Genomic DNA, 14,000 nt, shown 5'->3' on the forward strand with positions numbered 1-14,000 from the left:
TTTAGTTTTAAGTGCTGAGATAATCTTAAGTAAGCTTCTAAATAATGAATACTTAAGAAAACTATGTATCAAAAACTATGTATCAAAAGACTGTAAATTTACTTAAATTTAAGAATTATTAAAGTACTTGAGAAAGTCAGACAATTGAGAATTATTGAGTACATAGCTTTACATGTATATAGCTTAGTGTGTTCAAGATTATATTTTAAGCTCTTTAAAAGCAATCATGACATAACTGTACATGTAAATTGCCTTGGGAACTTAGGAAAGAACTAGGTTTCTAAACTTGTAATCTTAATAAATCTTAGATTATTTTTTAAAAGTAGTACCTGAATAATCATTAGGTGTACCAGTCACCATCAAGGGCATTAAAATCTTCCCCCCCCCAAAAAAATATATAAAATCAAAACCCAAAACAAAGTATCTCATTGATAAAATATAATCCTAATTGCTACACATGCTGGAGAAAAAAAAAAAAACCCTAACGGTCTTCCTAGGAGAACATTCTTTTTTGACCCTCCTGATGGTCACTAAACACATTTGCAAGAAAAAAAATCTCAAAATTTAAGATCATGTCTATTGAATTTCTTAAAACCCAAGAAATGTTTGCCATGTAACAACTGATAGAAATAGTTGTTAAATGATGTTGTTAATATAAAGAATATTGAAGTGTGAAATAATTTCTATGCAACAAAACACCCTCAAGTAACCAGAATTCCCTTATCCAGTACACTCACATTTTAAGTTACCAGTTCATATTACTATACCAGCATAACAATATCTACTGTTTCACAAATGAGCTGAAATAAATAGCTATGATTTATTAGAAAATGGAAATAAAGGAAAATCAAATATACCAAAGATGGTAAGTTCCCAAACCACAATGTAATTAAAATATAAACCAATATGAAAAAGATAAATAGAAAAGCCTTGAAATACTTGGAAATTATACAGTGTACTTCTAAATAACTCACAGGTCAAAGAAGAAATCACAGGGGAAATTGAAGTAATGACAATAAAAGTATAGCATATCAAAATTTGTACACAGAGGAAATTTTATAGCTTTAAATGTCTATATTAGAAAAAAAGATTTAAATTGATAATCTAAGCTTCTACTTTAAGAAACCCAGAAAAGATAAGCAAATTAAGTTTAATTAAGCAGGAGAAAACAAATATTAAAGACAAAAGTAATAGTCAATGGGAGTATAAACATGCCATTAAGAAAAATAAAGGCAAGCTACAGACTAACAGAAAACAGACAGCAGAAATATATGTATCTCTCTCTCTAACAAAAAAAACCTTATGTCCAGTATAAATAAAGAATTCTAGGCGAGTACAGAGGCTCATGCCTGTAATCCCAGCACTTTGGGAAGCTGAGGCGGGTGGATCACCTTAGGTCAGGAGTTTGAGACCAGCTTGGCCAACATGGTGAAACCCATCTCTAAAAATACAAAAATTCGCTGGGTGTGGTGGCGGGTGGACTGTAACACCAGGTACTAGGAGGCTGAGGCGGGAGAATCACTTACATATGAGACAGGGAGGCTACAGTGAGCCAAGATCGTGCTACTGCACTCCAGCCTGAGTGACAGAGAGAGACTCTGTCCAAAAAAACAAAAAAGGAATTCCAGCCAGGTGCAGTGGCTCACGCCTGTAATCCCAACACTTTGGGAAGCTGGGGTAGGCAGATTACTTAAGGTCAGGAGTTCGAGATCAGCCTGGCCAACATGGTGAAACATCATCTCTACTAGAAATACAAAAATTAGCTGCATGTGGTGGCGCGAGCCTGTGATCCTAGCTACTCGGGAGGCTGAGGCAGGAAAATTACATGAACCCTGGAGGCAGAGGTTGCAGTGAGCTGAGATTGTGCCACTGCACTCCAGCCTGGGAGACAGAGCGAGACTGTCTCAAAAATAAATAAATAAATAAAAATAACAATGCAATAATAAAAGCAATTGGCCGGGCACAGTGGCTCTCGTGCCTGTAATCCCAGTACTTTGGGAGGCCGAGGAGGGCGGATTGCCTGAGCTCAGGAGTTCAAGACCAGCCTGGGCAACACAGCAATCTTTACAAAAAAATACAAGTAGTCCCAGCTACTTGAGGGGCTAAGGCAGGAGGATCGCTTGAGGCCGAGAGATCCAGGCTGCAGTGTGCCAAGATCATGCCACAATACTCCAGCCTGAGTAACAGAGCCAAACTCCATCTCAATCAATCAATAAAAGAAAAGCAACACAATTTTTTAAACGGGCAAAAGACCCATAACTAATGTCTGGCCAAAAAGGAAATGGAAATTAAAACTATGAGACACTGCTAAACAGCTCTAGAATGTCTATGATTAAAAAGACAGGGAAGGCCGGGCGCGGTGGCTCAAGCTTGTAATCCCAGCACTTTGGGAGGCCGAGACGGGCGGATCACGAGGTCAGGAGATCGAGACCATCCTGGCTAACACGGTGAAACCCCGTCTCTACTAAAAATACAAAAAATGAGCCGGGCGAGGTGGCGGGCGCCTGTAGTCCCAGCTACCCGGGAGGCTGAGGCAGGGGAATGGCATAAACCCGGGAGGCGGAGCTTGCAGTGAGCTGAGATCCGGCCACTGCACTCCAGCCTGGGTGACAGAGCGAGACTCCGTCTCAAAAAAAAAAAAAAAAAAGACAGGGAAAACTAAATGTTGGCAAGAATGTGGGAACAACTGGAATTCCCATACACTGCTGGTAGGAATGTAAACCTTTGGGTAAAGGTTTAGCAATTTCTTGTAAAGTTAAATGTATACCTACCCTCTGACTCAGCAATTCTACTTTTAGCTGTTTAATCAATAAAATGAAAATACATGCCCATGAAAAGAGTTATATAAGAATGTGTGTAGTAGCTTTACTCACAATAGCTAAACACTAGAAACCATTAAAGTGTCCATGAACAGGAGAATGGACAAAGAAATTGTGGTATATTCACACAATGGAATACCACTCAGCAATAAAAAGAAGCAAACTATGATCACTCAACAACATGGATAAATCTGAGACATGCTGAGCTGGACATAAGAGTATAAAGTGACTATTTATATGAAATTCTATAATTAATCTATGGTTACAAACATCAGAATAGACGGAGTGGACTGATGGGAAAGACAGAAACTTTTATTCTTCTTAATTTAATTTCCTGATGACCTAAAAGAAACAGTTATTCAGGTTAAGTATAAAGTTCATGGGTTTCTAAAAATATGGCCTACTCTTGTAGGCAAAGGTATTTCTTAAAATTGGATTTGCTCGTTTTGAATTAATTTATAGAAAAAGTCCAATTAATATGTAAAAATATTTTTAGATACAGTACAATAACAAGATCTCCTTTTAACATCTATATCTGCTCTACTCAGTTCCCACTGCAGGGTAAATTAAATTGAATTTTTCATCAATACAGTATACTAAAATGGGAAGTGCAAAAAATGCCCCTGGTGAAGCTCTTCTGCTATCAAGTGAAGAAGATTCATCTTAGTATTTCCAAAGCTCTGACCTGAACATACTACGATGTGAAAAATTTCCTCCTTGGGTTTTTAGGGTCTTCTCTGACAATCAATAACCATCTAATTTTTATGCTCTTGAATGAACCAACTGTTGTTCATTCAGATAATATGTAAGTTTTATTGCTAAAACAGGGTATCCTGTGCAAATTTCTGACTGATTGTCTGCACTAATGGAGAATAGCAGTAAAAATTTTTCAGGCCGGGTGCGGTAGCATCACGCCTGTAATCCCAACACTTTGGGAGGCTTAGGCGGCGGGATCATGAGGTCAGGATTTAGAGACCAGTCTGACCAACATGGTGAAACCCCGTCTCTACTAAAAATACAAAAATCTGCCAGGCATGATGGTGCACAGCTGTAATCCCAGCTACTCAAGAGGCTGAGGCAGGAGAAATGCTTGAACCCGGGAGGTGGAGGTTGCAGTGAGCTGAGATTGCACCACTGTACTCCAGACTGGGCGACAGAGTGACTCCATCTCAAAAAAGAAAAAAAAACCAAAAAAACCAAAAATAACTTCAGCTTTGCAATATGTTTTAGCATGTAAAAATTTGTATTTAGTATAGGGCCTAGCAAATAACTGAAGCAAACAGAAGGTGTCTAATAACTACTAATCTACTGATTACCTAAGGATACATTAATTGCTGTTATTAGCCCAATTATGATATAGAACATTAACATCTACCCAATTGATGTTATTAATTAACTGACATTATTGTATTATAACACAGCAAGGAGAATTATGCTGAGTTTTTTTATTTTATTTTTGAGACAGAGTTTCACTCTGTCACCTAGGCTGGAGTGCAATAGTGTGATCCTGGCCCACTGCAACTTTAGCCTTTGGTGTTCAAGCAAATTCTTGTGCCTCAGTCACCCGAGTAGCTGAGATTACAGGGTGTGTGCCACACGCTCGGCTAATTTTTGTATTTTTAGTAGAGACGGGGTTTCACCATGTTGGCCAGGCTCGTCTTGAACTCCTTACTTCAGATGATCTGCCCGCCTCAGCCTCCCAAAGTGCTTGGGATTACAGGTGTGAGCCACTGCACCCGGGCCTGATTTTAAAAAACAGAAGCATCAAATCTTCTACTAAGAAAATTAGAAAGTTTATAGGATTTAGGGTTAAGAAGTACCCCAGAAACCAAAGCTTAATCCTTTTATTTTACAGATGAGGAAATGCAATGTCAGGAAAGTTAAAGTTGCTTAATTAAAGGTAGTGAATAGTGGAATTAGGATTAAATTAAAATACACATCTAAACATTAATTTAATAGCATCTAAACAGCACAACAGAAGAAAATGGTTTTCTTTATATGTATCATGTTTGCTCATTTGTACACTATTTCAGAATTCTTTTTAATACTGTTAAAACCACTCATCATTATTAGCAGCACTGTCTTCAGATGATCACATCTAGTTTCAGATGTAATACTCCTGTTTTCCACTAGGAGGAGAAAAAGCCACAGGCAAAAGCCAGACAAACCACAAGTGAGGAGAAACAAGAGCTTCTAATCTACCCACTTATTTTGTAAAGTATCACTAACTACTCACTATGCTAAAGGAAGATTTCTTTTTTCAAATTTTGTGGTTCGTCTATAGTATAAAACAGTCCGTAACCTAATAAAAATGTAATCTAAATTGTACCTTTGAAGCAGGCTTTAGTGAAAACATGAATTCAAAACAGCTTCAAGCAATGTATAAAATCTGGCTTACCATTTTTGCTTCCGACTGTACTGGTTGGGGAGAGGAAGGACCCGGGATTCCTGGAACACTAGGCACCATGGTGACTGGTCGAACAAGCTAAGCATAAGATAAGGAAAAATAATTGCTAGAGAATATATTCAAAATGAGATTTGTACTTTACTGCTATTACAATAATTTGAGACTTCAAGAATCAGAACATTGTAAATTTATCACTAGTTGATTTTATCTCTATACCAAATCCTTATTTGGTCTTATATCCTGACTTATCCTTCAAAAGTTGTCAATTTCTGAGACATGCGCTTTCCTAATCTTCAGTTTTTACAATTTCTTTAATGGTCCCCGTTAGAAATTCGTAATATTCAAAGCGATTTATGCAAAAATTCTCAAAGATATGTCAAATTTCCATTTTGAATCTGAAAGGAAGAATGTCAAAACTTGTGACACTTAGGCATAAAAAATAATTTCAACAAAGAACTTAGATTTTCTAAAAAATGAATTTTCTTATACATACCACGTAATAACAAATAACACTGTAATAATTTCTCAAATAATATGTAGCAGGTTTTACCATTTTGGTTTTTTCCTTTTTTTTTTTTTCTTAAACCTAACACTGAGTGAACACAGTTACTGTATAAATAAAGCTTATCTTTTCTTTCATTTCAGGTTGCTTTCATCACTAAGTACACGTAACAGGATAATCAGAATCTCAAATACAAGGCAAGAATGTTTCCCTTCTCAAAAAAATATCCTCAGTAAAGAGGAAGCAGACACCTTATATCTGAGTCCTCACAAAGTCTCTCAAATAATGCATTTTGAACAACAAAGTTCTTTTTTAAAGGCATATTATCTTGAAATTACCTCAATCAATGCAATTTTGGATAGCTCAAAAGATCACCTGTAAGAATTAGTTAATTAAAAAAGATATAAATATCAAACATTAATCCTAGTAATATTCTTAGGGGTAATCTCACCAAGAGTGGAATGTTTTGAATGTTTACTATAAGCTTTTAAAAATAATTTTTGCCGGGCGCGGTGGCTCAAGCCTGTAATCCCAGCACTTTGGGAGGCCGAGACGGGTGGATCACGAGGTCAGGAGATCGAGACCATCCTGGCTAACACGGTGAAACCCCGTCTCTACTAAAAATACAAAAAACTAGCCGGGCGAGGTGGCAGGCGCCTGTAGTCCCAGCTACTCGGGAGGCTGAGGCAGGAGAATGGTGTAAAACCCGGGAGGCGGAGCTTGCAGTGAGCTGAGATCCAGCCACTGCAACTGCACCCCAGCCTGGGCCACAGAGCGAAACTCCGTCTCAAAAAAAAAAAAAAAATTTATTTTTATTGTTTTTCAGACAGGGTCTTACTTTGTTGCCGCGCCTGGAATGCAGCAGTGCAATCTCGGCTAACTACAGTCTCAACCTCCAGGCTCAAGTGATCCTCCCACCTCAGCCTTCTACAGTTGCTTCCACCACAACTGGCTAATTTGTGTTTATTTTTTGTAGAGATGGGGTTTCGCCATGGGACTTTCATTTTTAGATGAAAATGAAAATAATGTGTTCTGGAAACTGTGCTAGATGTCTCAAAAAGTAGTTCTCAGGATGAAAACTTGAATGTCAAAGACATAAACGAAGAGTTTGAATAAAACTGTTTCATGAAATATAATTAAGGAAAAAGCAATTTTCTAACACACATTCCAAACAATGTGTTTTTAAATGTTCATTAAACTATTACTTTTTTTTTTTGACTTGGGGTCTTGCCCTGTCATCCAGGCAGGATCCATAGCTTACTGCAGTTTCAAACGCCTGGAGTCACGCAATCCTCCTACCTCGGCCGCCCAATATGCTAGGATTACAACAGGCATGAGTTGCTATGCCTGGCCAAACTATTACATATTGTAAGTAGACAGTTAACTATTTTGTCTATGTCTTTCAAAATTTATATATTTAACACACCCCACAAAAACTTTTTTGGGGGATCTTTTCACAGGGAAAGTGAAAGATTATTTTTCTAGAACATTTAGATTTTAACATGATTGGGCTATCAAAGATTCTGCAAACCCTACTTGACCACAAAAATTCAGAGTGTGTCTTTATAAACAATTTCCATACTAATAGAAATACCACAGAGTTATCTGACAAGTATTCTAGAATAAATATCTTTCTAAAATTTGAAATCTGTGTTAATATTTGAATGCTACAAGCCCTGTCAAATGGAAATGGGTTGAAGAAGATCTCAGTATAAAAAAAAAATAAGATTTTGGGTGGAAGAAAATATAGCTATACTTTGAATGGTATATGCTATTACAATGATAACAAATAAATACTATCAACTGCCAATCAATATTATGTTAAATTCAATTTCATAAGCCAGTCAAGCAGTCAACTTTATTTTCTGACTACAAAGATCAGTTTTGCGATAGAGATTTAAATAGTCTAACTTTCTTACTGGGACTGCAGCTGGAACATGCACATTAGAACTTGTAATTGATGCAGGAATAGCAACAGGCATGGTTTGTCCATTAGGAAGATGTAACAGAAGAGGAAATGGGCCTGGTACAGGGCTAAGAGAAACAAAAGAAGAGAAATTTAAAAAAAGAGATTCATACCAACTGTCTCTTAAAAATACAACAGTATTTTTACTCCTACAATCATATCATTTAAAAATACAATTTCTAACCACAGCAAAGCAAATGGCAAAATTTATTTTAATTGCATCTTAAACGCATAACCTGTGCAGCAGTATTAAAAAGAAGAGAAAAGTTAAGGATTTACTTGGGACAATCTCTAATTTGTAAAATGAGAAAAATTCTCATCAGATAGTACTGAAAGAAATGGAATCTGGTGATGGAGTAATTTTATATTTTGAGTGAAATAGCATGAAAACAAGACTATCTTAAATTCGCATTTTATATTTATTTTTAGTTGTATTTATCTTCCACTCTATTAGTTAACACTTACATTAAAGAAGACTACATAAGTACTTTTTCCAAAATTCGAAGCATGCACACACATACAAAACTAAGATCGTGGTTTGAATAATCAAATGTCTTAGGAAAAATCATAACAAAACAAACTTAGTTCATGTACATGCTCAATGATTGGCCTGAATCACTTACACAATTGGCCTGTTAGAGGATGGTGCCTGGGTGATTACGGTACTTGAGGTTGGTGAAGGTACTGCCTGCTGAATAATTACACTTGAGTCAGAACTTGTAAGCAGCACATTGGGAACCTGTAATGATGCTGGACGAACAATAGCTGACGTGGGCTGTGCAGTTTGTGCCAATGGTACTTCCTATTTAACAATGAGATCAAGAAAGGGTAGCATTTAAAAATACAAATCAATTCACATACCTTAGTGAACAGAATGTAACACACTTCTAAAAGCATCTACAGAATAACAACAATAATAACAATTAATTTGCTCAAAGCAAATTAATATTTAAATTAATTAAAAGAACATTTTAGAAGAGCTGTAAAGATTCAAATGCAATGTTCAACTAATATTTTACTTTTAAAAAGACGGTTTTTTTTTTTTTTTCAGTACAACTTGTTTTCCTGTCAATCCAGAAATAAGTTAGACTAGGCAACTTGGCTATGATACCAAGAGAATTTTAATAAAAAATAAAAATATAATCCATTCCCAGAGAATCACAGAACTTACAATCCAGAAGGGATTGTTTAGTTTCCCCTTCCTCATTATACTGTATAAAGAGGAAACAGGTCCAATGAGGCTGTGTTATGGCTGATACAAATTAAGTAACAGAAATAAGAATTTTTAGAGCAATACAAATAATTATTAATTTCAGTTAGCTACCTCATCTATATCAATAATTTCTCAATATCAAAAGGCCATGTAATACTGGTATCTTGAATATAAAATAAATAATTACTGGAGTGAACTCTTTCAAGTTAGGAAAACAGAATTTGTCAGCCAAGACCTTAAAGATGGCATTTCCTCTGGCTTTACAGATTAGAGAACAAAAAGTTTTAAAAGATTTTACCCAGAATTCCTTAAATAAGCCAGTGTATACATTGGGTCTACTGTGTTTTATGAATTGGCCTGTATGGTGCCACTTATCATCAAAATCTTATTAAGCTACATAGGAAGGATAAACTAGTACTCTTATAACTTCATTTATTCAATAAGTTGAGAACTGAAGCTCTCAAAGACTAGTGGGAAGTCACAATAAAAAGTACAACAAACAACAAAATTTCAGATTGTAGTAAATCTTTTTTTTTTTTTTTTTTTTTTTTGGAGGCGGAGTCTCGCTCTGTCGCCCAGGCTGGAGTGCAGTGGCCGGATCTCAGCTCACTGCAAGCTCCACCTCCTGGGTTTACGCCATTCTCCTGCCTCAGCCTCCCGAGTAGCTGGGACTACAGGCGCCCGCCACCTCGCCCGGCTAGTTTTTCTATTTTTAGTAGAGACGGGGTTTCACCATGTTAGCCAGGATGGTCTCGATCTCCTGACCTCGTGATCCGCCCGTCTCGGCCTCCCAAAGTGCTGGGATTACAGGCTTGAGCCACCGTGCCCGGCCTGTAGTAAATCTTAAGTGTTACAGAGTAATACGTGCAACCTAACAAAGGGTGAAAGATTAGCTGAGGGTAAGGAAGAGTCAGTTAATTTAGATAGCATAGTAAGAATAGGTGAGCTTCTATGCAAAAACAGCATTTGAACTGATGATGAAAGGGTAAGGAGGAGAGCATTTCATTATAGGGACTAGGAAGCAATACCACATGTCATGTCCTGAGGTAGGAAAAAGCTTCAAATATTTGATGAACACAAGACAGAGGCATGAGGTGAGGACAGATGCAGAGACAGGCCCAGACAAAAGAGGACTTATGCCAAGGAGTGTGAAGTATTTTAAATACAATGGTAGATCACTGAAAGATTTTAAGCAGGTGACATGTTTAATGTATTAAAAGTCATCTTACAGAAAATGGATTGGAGGTAGAAGCAGGAAGATCAGTTAGAAGGTAACTGTTAAAAATCCAAACAAAAGATGATGATGGTTTGGGCTTAAGTGTCACTGAACACAGACATAGAGGATGAGATTCAGGTCTGATAAAATACGCTGTTAGTTTCAGTGTAAAAGAAAAGAATAAATAAAGGATGACCTCTAAATTCTCAGCTAGAACAACTAAACGGGTGGAGAAAATTTACTGAGATGGGGAAAACTGGGGGAAGAATCAAGGACTCTGATTTTGACCTATTAAGTTTAAGATGTCTATTAGACATAGAAAAGGTGATGTCAAGATGGAGTTGGATATAAATATGGCAATCTGGTGAGATACCTATGCCCATAGAAATTTGGGAGTCATCAGTATGTAGATGTTTATTAAAGTTATGGGTCTGGATGAGATCACCTAGGAAGAAAATCAAGAAAGAAGAAGAGCTCCAGATTTTTTTTTTTAAATCAATTTCATATGGTATACCTTGCTCAAGGAGGGCCTAATGATTGGGGAATGCAGAAAGAAGGAATACTCCTAAAAGATGCTGGAGCAGCCATGAACAACGAAAAACTGTTAAGTGTGAAAAGAATGAAATGCTCTTTAGGAAAAAAGATTTATATCAGAGATTTAAAAAGCATTTCTAATAACTGCGATAATGTGAAAACAACCTTTATGTCCAAAAAGAACAGGATAACATAATACATATCATATAATAAAATAAAGTACAACCATTTTGGGGAAATCTCTAATGACATGGGAAAATATTCATCAATACTGAGCGTCTAAAGCACAATATAAAATAAAGCTAGGATCTTTGTATCCATCTATCCTTCTATTTATTCACTTATATATTTGTACCTATAAATGTATATATCTAGGAAAAACATTTCAAGATAGTAATCTTATTCAATTATGTGCTAATAGGTGATTTTGGTTTTCTTTTCATTTTTCTCTATTCCTAGAGAAGAAGAATGAGAATGTACTTTTAAAATCAGAAAAAGAAATTGCAAAAAAAAAAAAAGCATTTATTCTTAGCCAAAAAGTTATTTTTTCTGTATTTCCTTATTTCTAGCTCCTCTGCCACGACAGAAGTCCATTAATAAGTATGGTTTTAGAATAACAATCTAAAAAAGAATATTGCCTCTTCGTTGTGTCCTGCATGGTACTACTCCCAAATAAATATGTGCTTATTCTATGTGCTTGTGAACAAAAGAGTGATCAAGAAGTTCCTATAATAATGTTACTCAAAACACAAGTGTAGCCCAGGTGGTCCCAGATTATCTTGGTATTCAAGCTAGTATCATCATCCTCCTAATTGCACTTACAAAGATCCACTGCTGAGATTGAGTAACTAGTCCCTTAATCCTGTAAAAGTCTAAAAGACCATTGTTCAAATAATTTTTTGAATAGATTCTTAATTAAGCTGTTACTGTATAAAAGTAGCTAAATATAAAATAGCAAAACCCAGAAAAATTAAGTTAAATTTATACATTCATGTATCTTTTAAAAATAAGTTTTATCTAACATGACTGTTCTCCCCTATAATTTTTCTGTGTACAATTAAACTACAGTCTTCTTACCCTGAAATATCTGAGTATTGACAGGCTTTCACATATAAAACTATTGCAAGCTGACACAGAATTTAATACATTAACATTTTATGGAGATTAAATAGTAAACTTTATTTGGGTACTGTTCTTCCCCCTTAGTTTGTATTTCTAAAAATTTCTAACCTTCTCATCACTGGTAGTAGACTCTGGGTGAGGTAAAGGACTATCCTGGTGAGTTGTTTCTACAACAGAAGGTTCCTCAATTTTGCTTCTTATGATAGGTGTTGCAAGAGGGGATAAATCTAGAGGCATCTATAATTCAAATAATAAGGAAAAGGTTACAAGTTCAAAAACAGTATGCCTAAATTTAAAAAGCAGGAAGTATAAACTATGATTACTTTTCTGTCAGAAGTACTCTTTAAATTTCATCGTTACAACATACTTTTTTAATGTCGTCTTCTGAAGCTTTCTTGAATTCATTCTCAAATGGACTTGCCAACTCATTAAACAAACCCACTTCTTCACAGTTTTTCAAGAATCTGGTTGGTGTTGGGGTCTGATCTGAAATAAATGTCAAGAAGTAATCATGCATATTTAAATATGTTAAGACGCTAAAATATAGCTACTAAGTTAACAAATTAGCAGGACTGGTTCAGTCAGTTGTTAATTCTCTCTTTGGAAAGACCTCTTCCTTTAAAGCAAACAAGATTTGGTTAAATTTTTGCTGTACTTCATATTTCCTCCAATTTTAAGAACTATGAAAGTCGGAAAGAAGTCCTTTTTGCTCCTTAGTCCACTGCTTCTCTTTGAGTAGAATGGCATAAACATCCTCTACTCAAGAGATAAACTATTATCTAACACAGTATAAAGAATTTTACAAAATTTACATTATTAAAAACTACAATTATTTAAATAAATGAAATTTGGGGAAAACTAGGATAAGAGCATATATATCTGCTTTAACTTGGTTCTTCCACTAGTTGTTCATACTCTATATGAAAGCAAACTAAGATAAAAGAGAATCTTTAGTAGTCAGATAAAAATATTGTAAGAAAGAAAAAAAAGTTAAAACAGCCCTAAAACAACAAACCCTCTTTTTGCCACTATCTACTGGAACTAATTTTCTAATTAAATGCATTTTACAAGCTAGGTACAAGGGGTATGTGTGAGTCACATGCCTCCAGAATGTTCTAGCTTAATTCCTAGGGAGTAAAGAAAGAGTTCACTCTATTTTCTTACAACATGAAACATTTCAACTTTACTCGAATATGTACTCCTACTATGTACATTAACATATGTACTCAGTGTTCATGTATAGGCTACAAAAAATGCCAGATAAGATTTACACTGAATGAAAAGAAACTTATAAATTCTGCCTATTTAGTGTTATTATTTTCAAGGGTGTCTATTCATATTGATTAGAGTTGGTAGCACATTCAAATTCTATTCACATTTAATATATTTTAGAGCACCAATTTTACAGGCTATAGCAGGGATCTAGCCTAAGTGAAATAAAAGTACTCTTCTGAGGAAGACTCTTAGTTTAAGAGAAAATACTCATAATTTCTTTTGTAAGATTAAAATTCACATATTTGTTAACCATTATATCCCCACAGAGGGCATTACTTACTATTTTATCTTTGCCCCCAACATGTACACCTAGAGTACTAGTATTTTTACTATGTACAAATATATTTAACACTAAAATGACCCACTTGTAATACATAACTAGACAAAATGCAGGCCTGTCTCAGGCACTGTTAGTAATATCAGAATTACTAGAAGGACTCTATTATATCATAATTTTACTAGTTTCTAGCCTATCCTTTAATTCCCACCTCCCAAAAGATCTCAAAAATCACATTATAGTAAGTAAAGTACATGTATTAGCTTAAGTCCATCATGACTAAATTAGTAGGTCAAATCTAAATTTGACTCCTGTTCATACCCAAAGGGTCTGTCTATCTAAGTTCATTAGAAGGCTCTGAAATTACATTAAAGGGAGGGAAAAAAATCTTAAAAAAATAAAATACATAAGCATAAGTCACTTTTATCAATGATCACTGGAACTATCAGACTTGAGAAAAGTCAACATAGGCACAATCATTGAACATGCACATTGCATATGGCTACCGATCACCAAAACTATACCACACATATCATGCATTTTATTTACATGGTAATGTTAACCTATTCATCTCAACACATGTTAGTGAAAACAAAAAAGGTCAAGTACTGTGTTTGAATGTGCTCTACTTTTCTACTCTATTAAATGTGATCAGACAGGAAAGTAATT

The 14,000-nt window shown here is 35.4% G+C and overlaps 1 protein-coding gene across 3 annotated transcripts in view; it reads right to left on the minus strand.

Moving 5' to 3' along the window:
• ATF2 (activating transcription factor 2) overlaps window positions 1–14,000 on the minus strand; it is a 92,165-nt gene that overhangs the window by 30,204 nt on the left and 47,961 nt on the right. For all 3 annotated transcript variants that reach the window (XM_011944000.1, XM_011944001.1, XM_011943999.1), the window contains 5 exons: window positions 12,147–12,265; window positions 11,888–12,016; window positions 8,318–8,496; window positions 7,648–7,762; window positions 5,218–5,304 (listed from right to left, as the gene is read on the minus strand). In XM_011944000.1, the coding sequence (XP_011799390.1) occupies window positions 5,218–5,304; window positions 7,648–7,762; window positions 8,318–8,496; window positions 11,888–12,016; window positions 12,147–12,265 (629 nt within the window). The remainder of the gene's footprint in view (window positions 1–5,217; window positions 5,305–7,647; window positions 7,763–8,317; window positions 8,497–11,887; window positions 12,017–12,146; window positions 12,266–14,000) is intronic.

This window comes from Colobus angolensis, unplaced genomic scaffold (genome assembly GCF_000951035.1).
Source record: "Colobus angolensis palliatus isolate OR3802 unplaced genomic scaffold, Cang.pa_1.0 Scaffold224, whole genome shotgun sequence".
In the NCBI taxonomy this organism is placed as follows: domain Eukaryota; kingdom Metazoa; phylum Chordata; class Mammalia; order Primates; family Cercopithecidae; genus Colobus; species Colobus angolensis.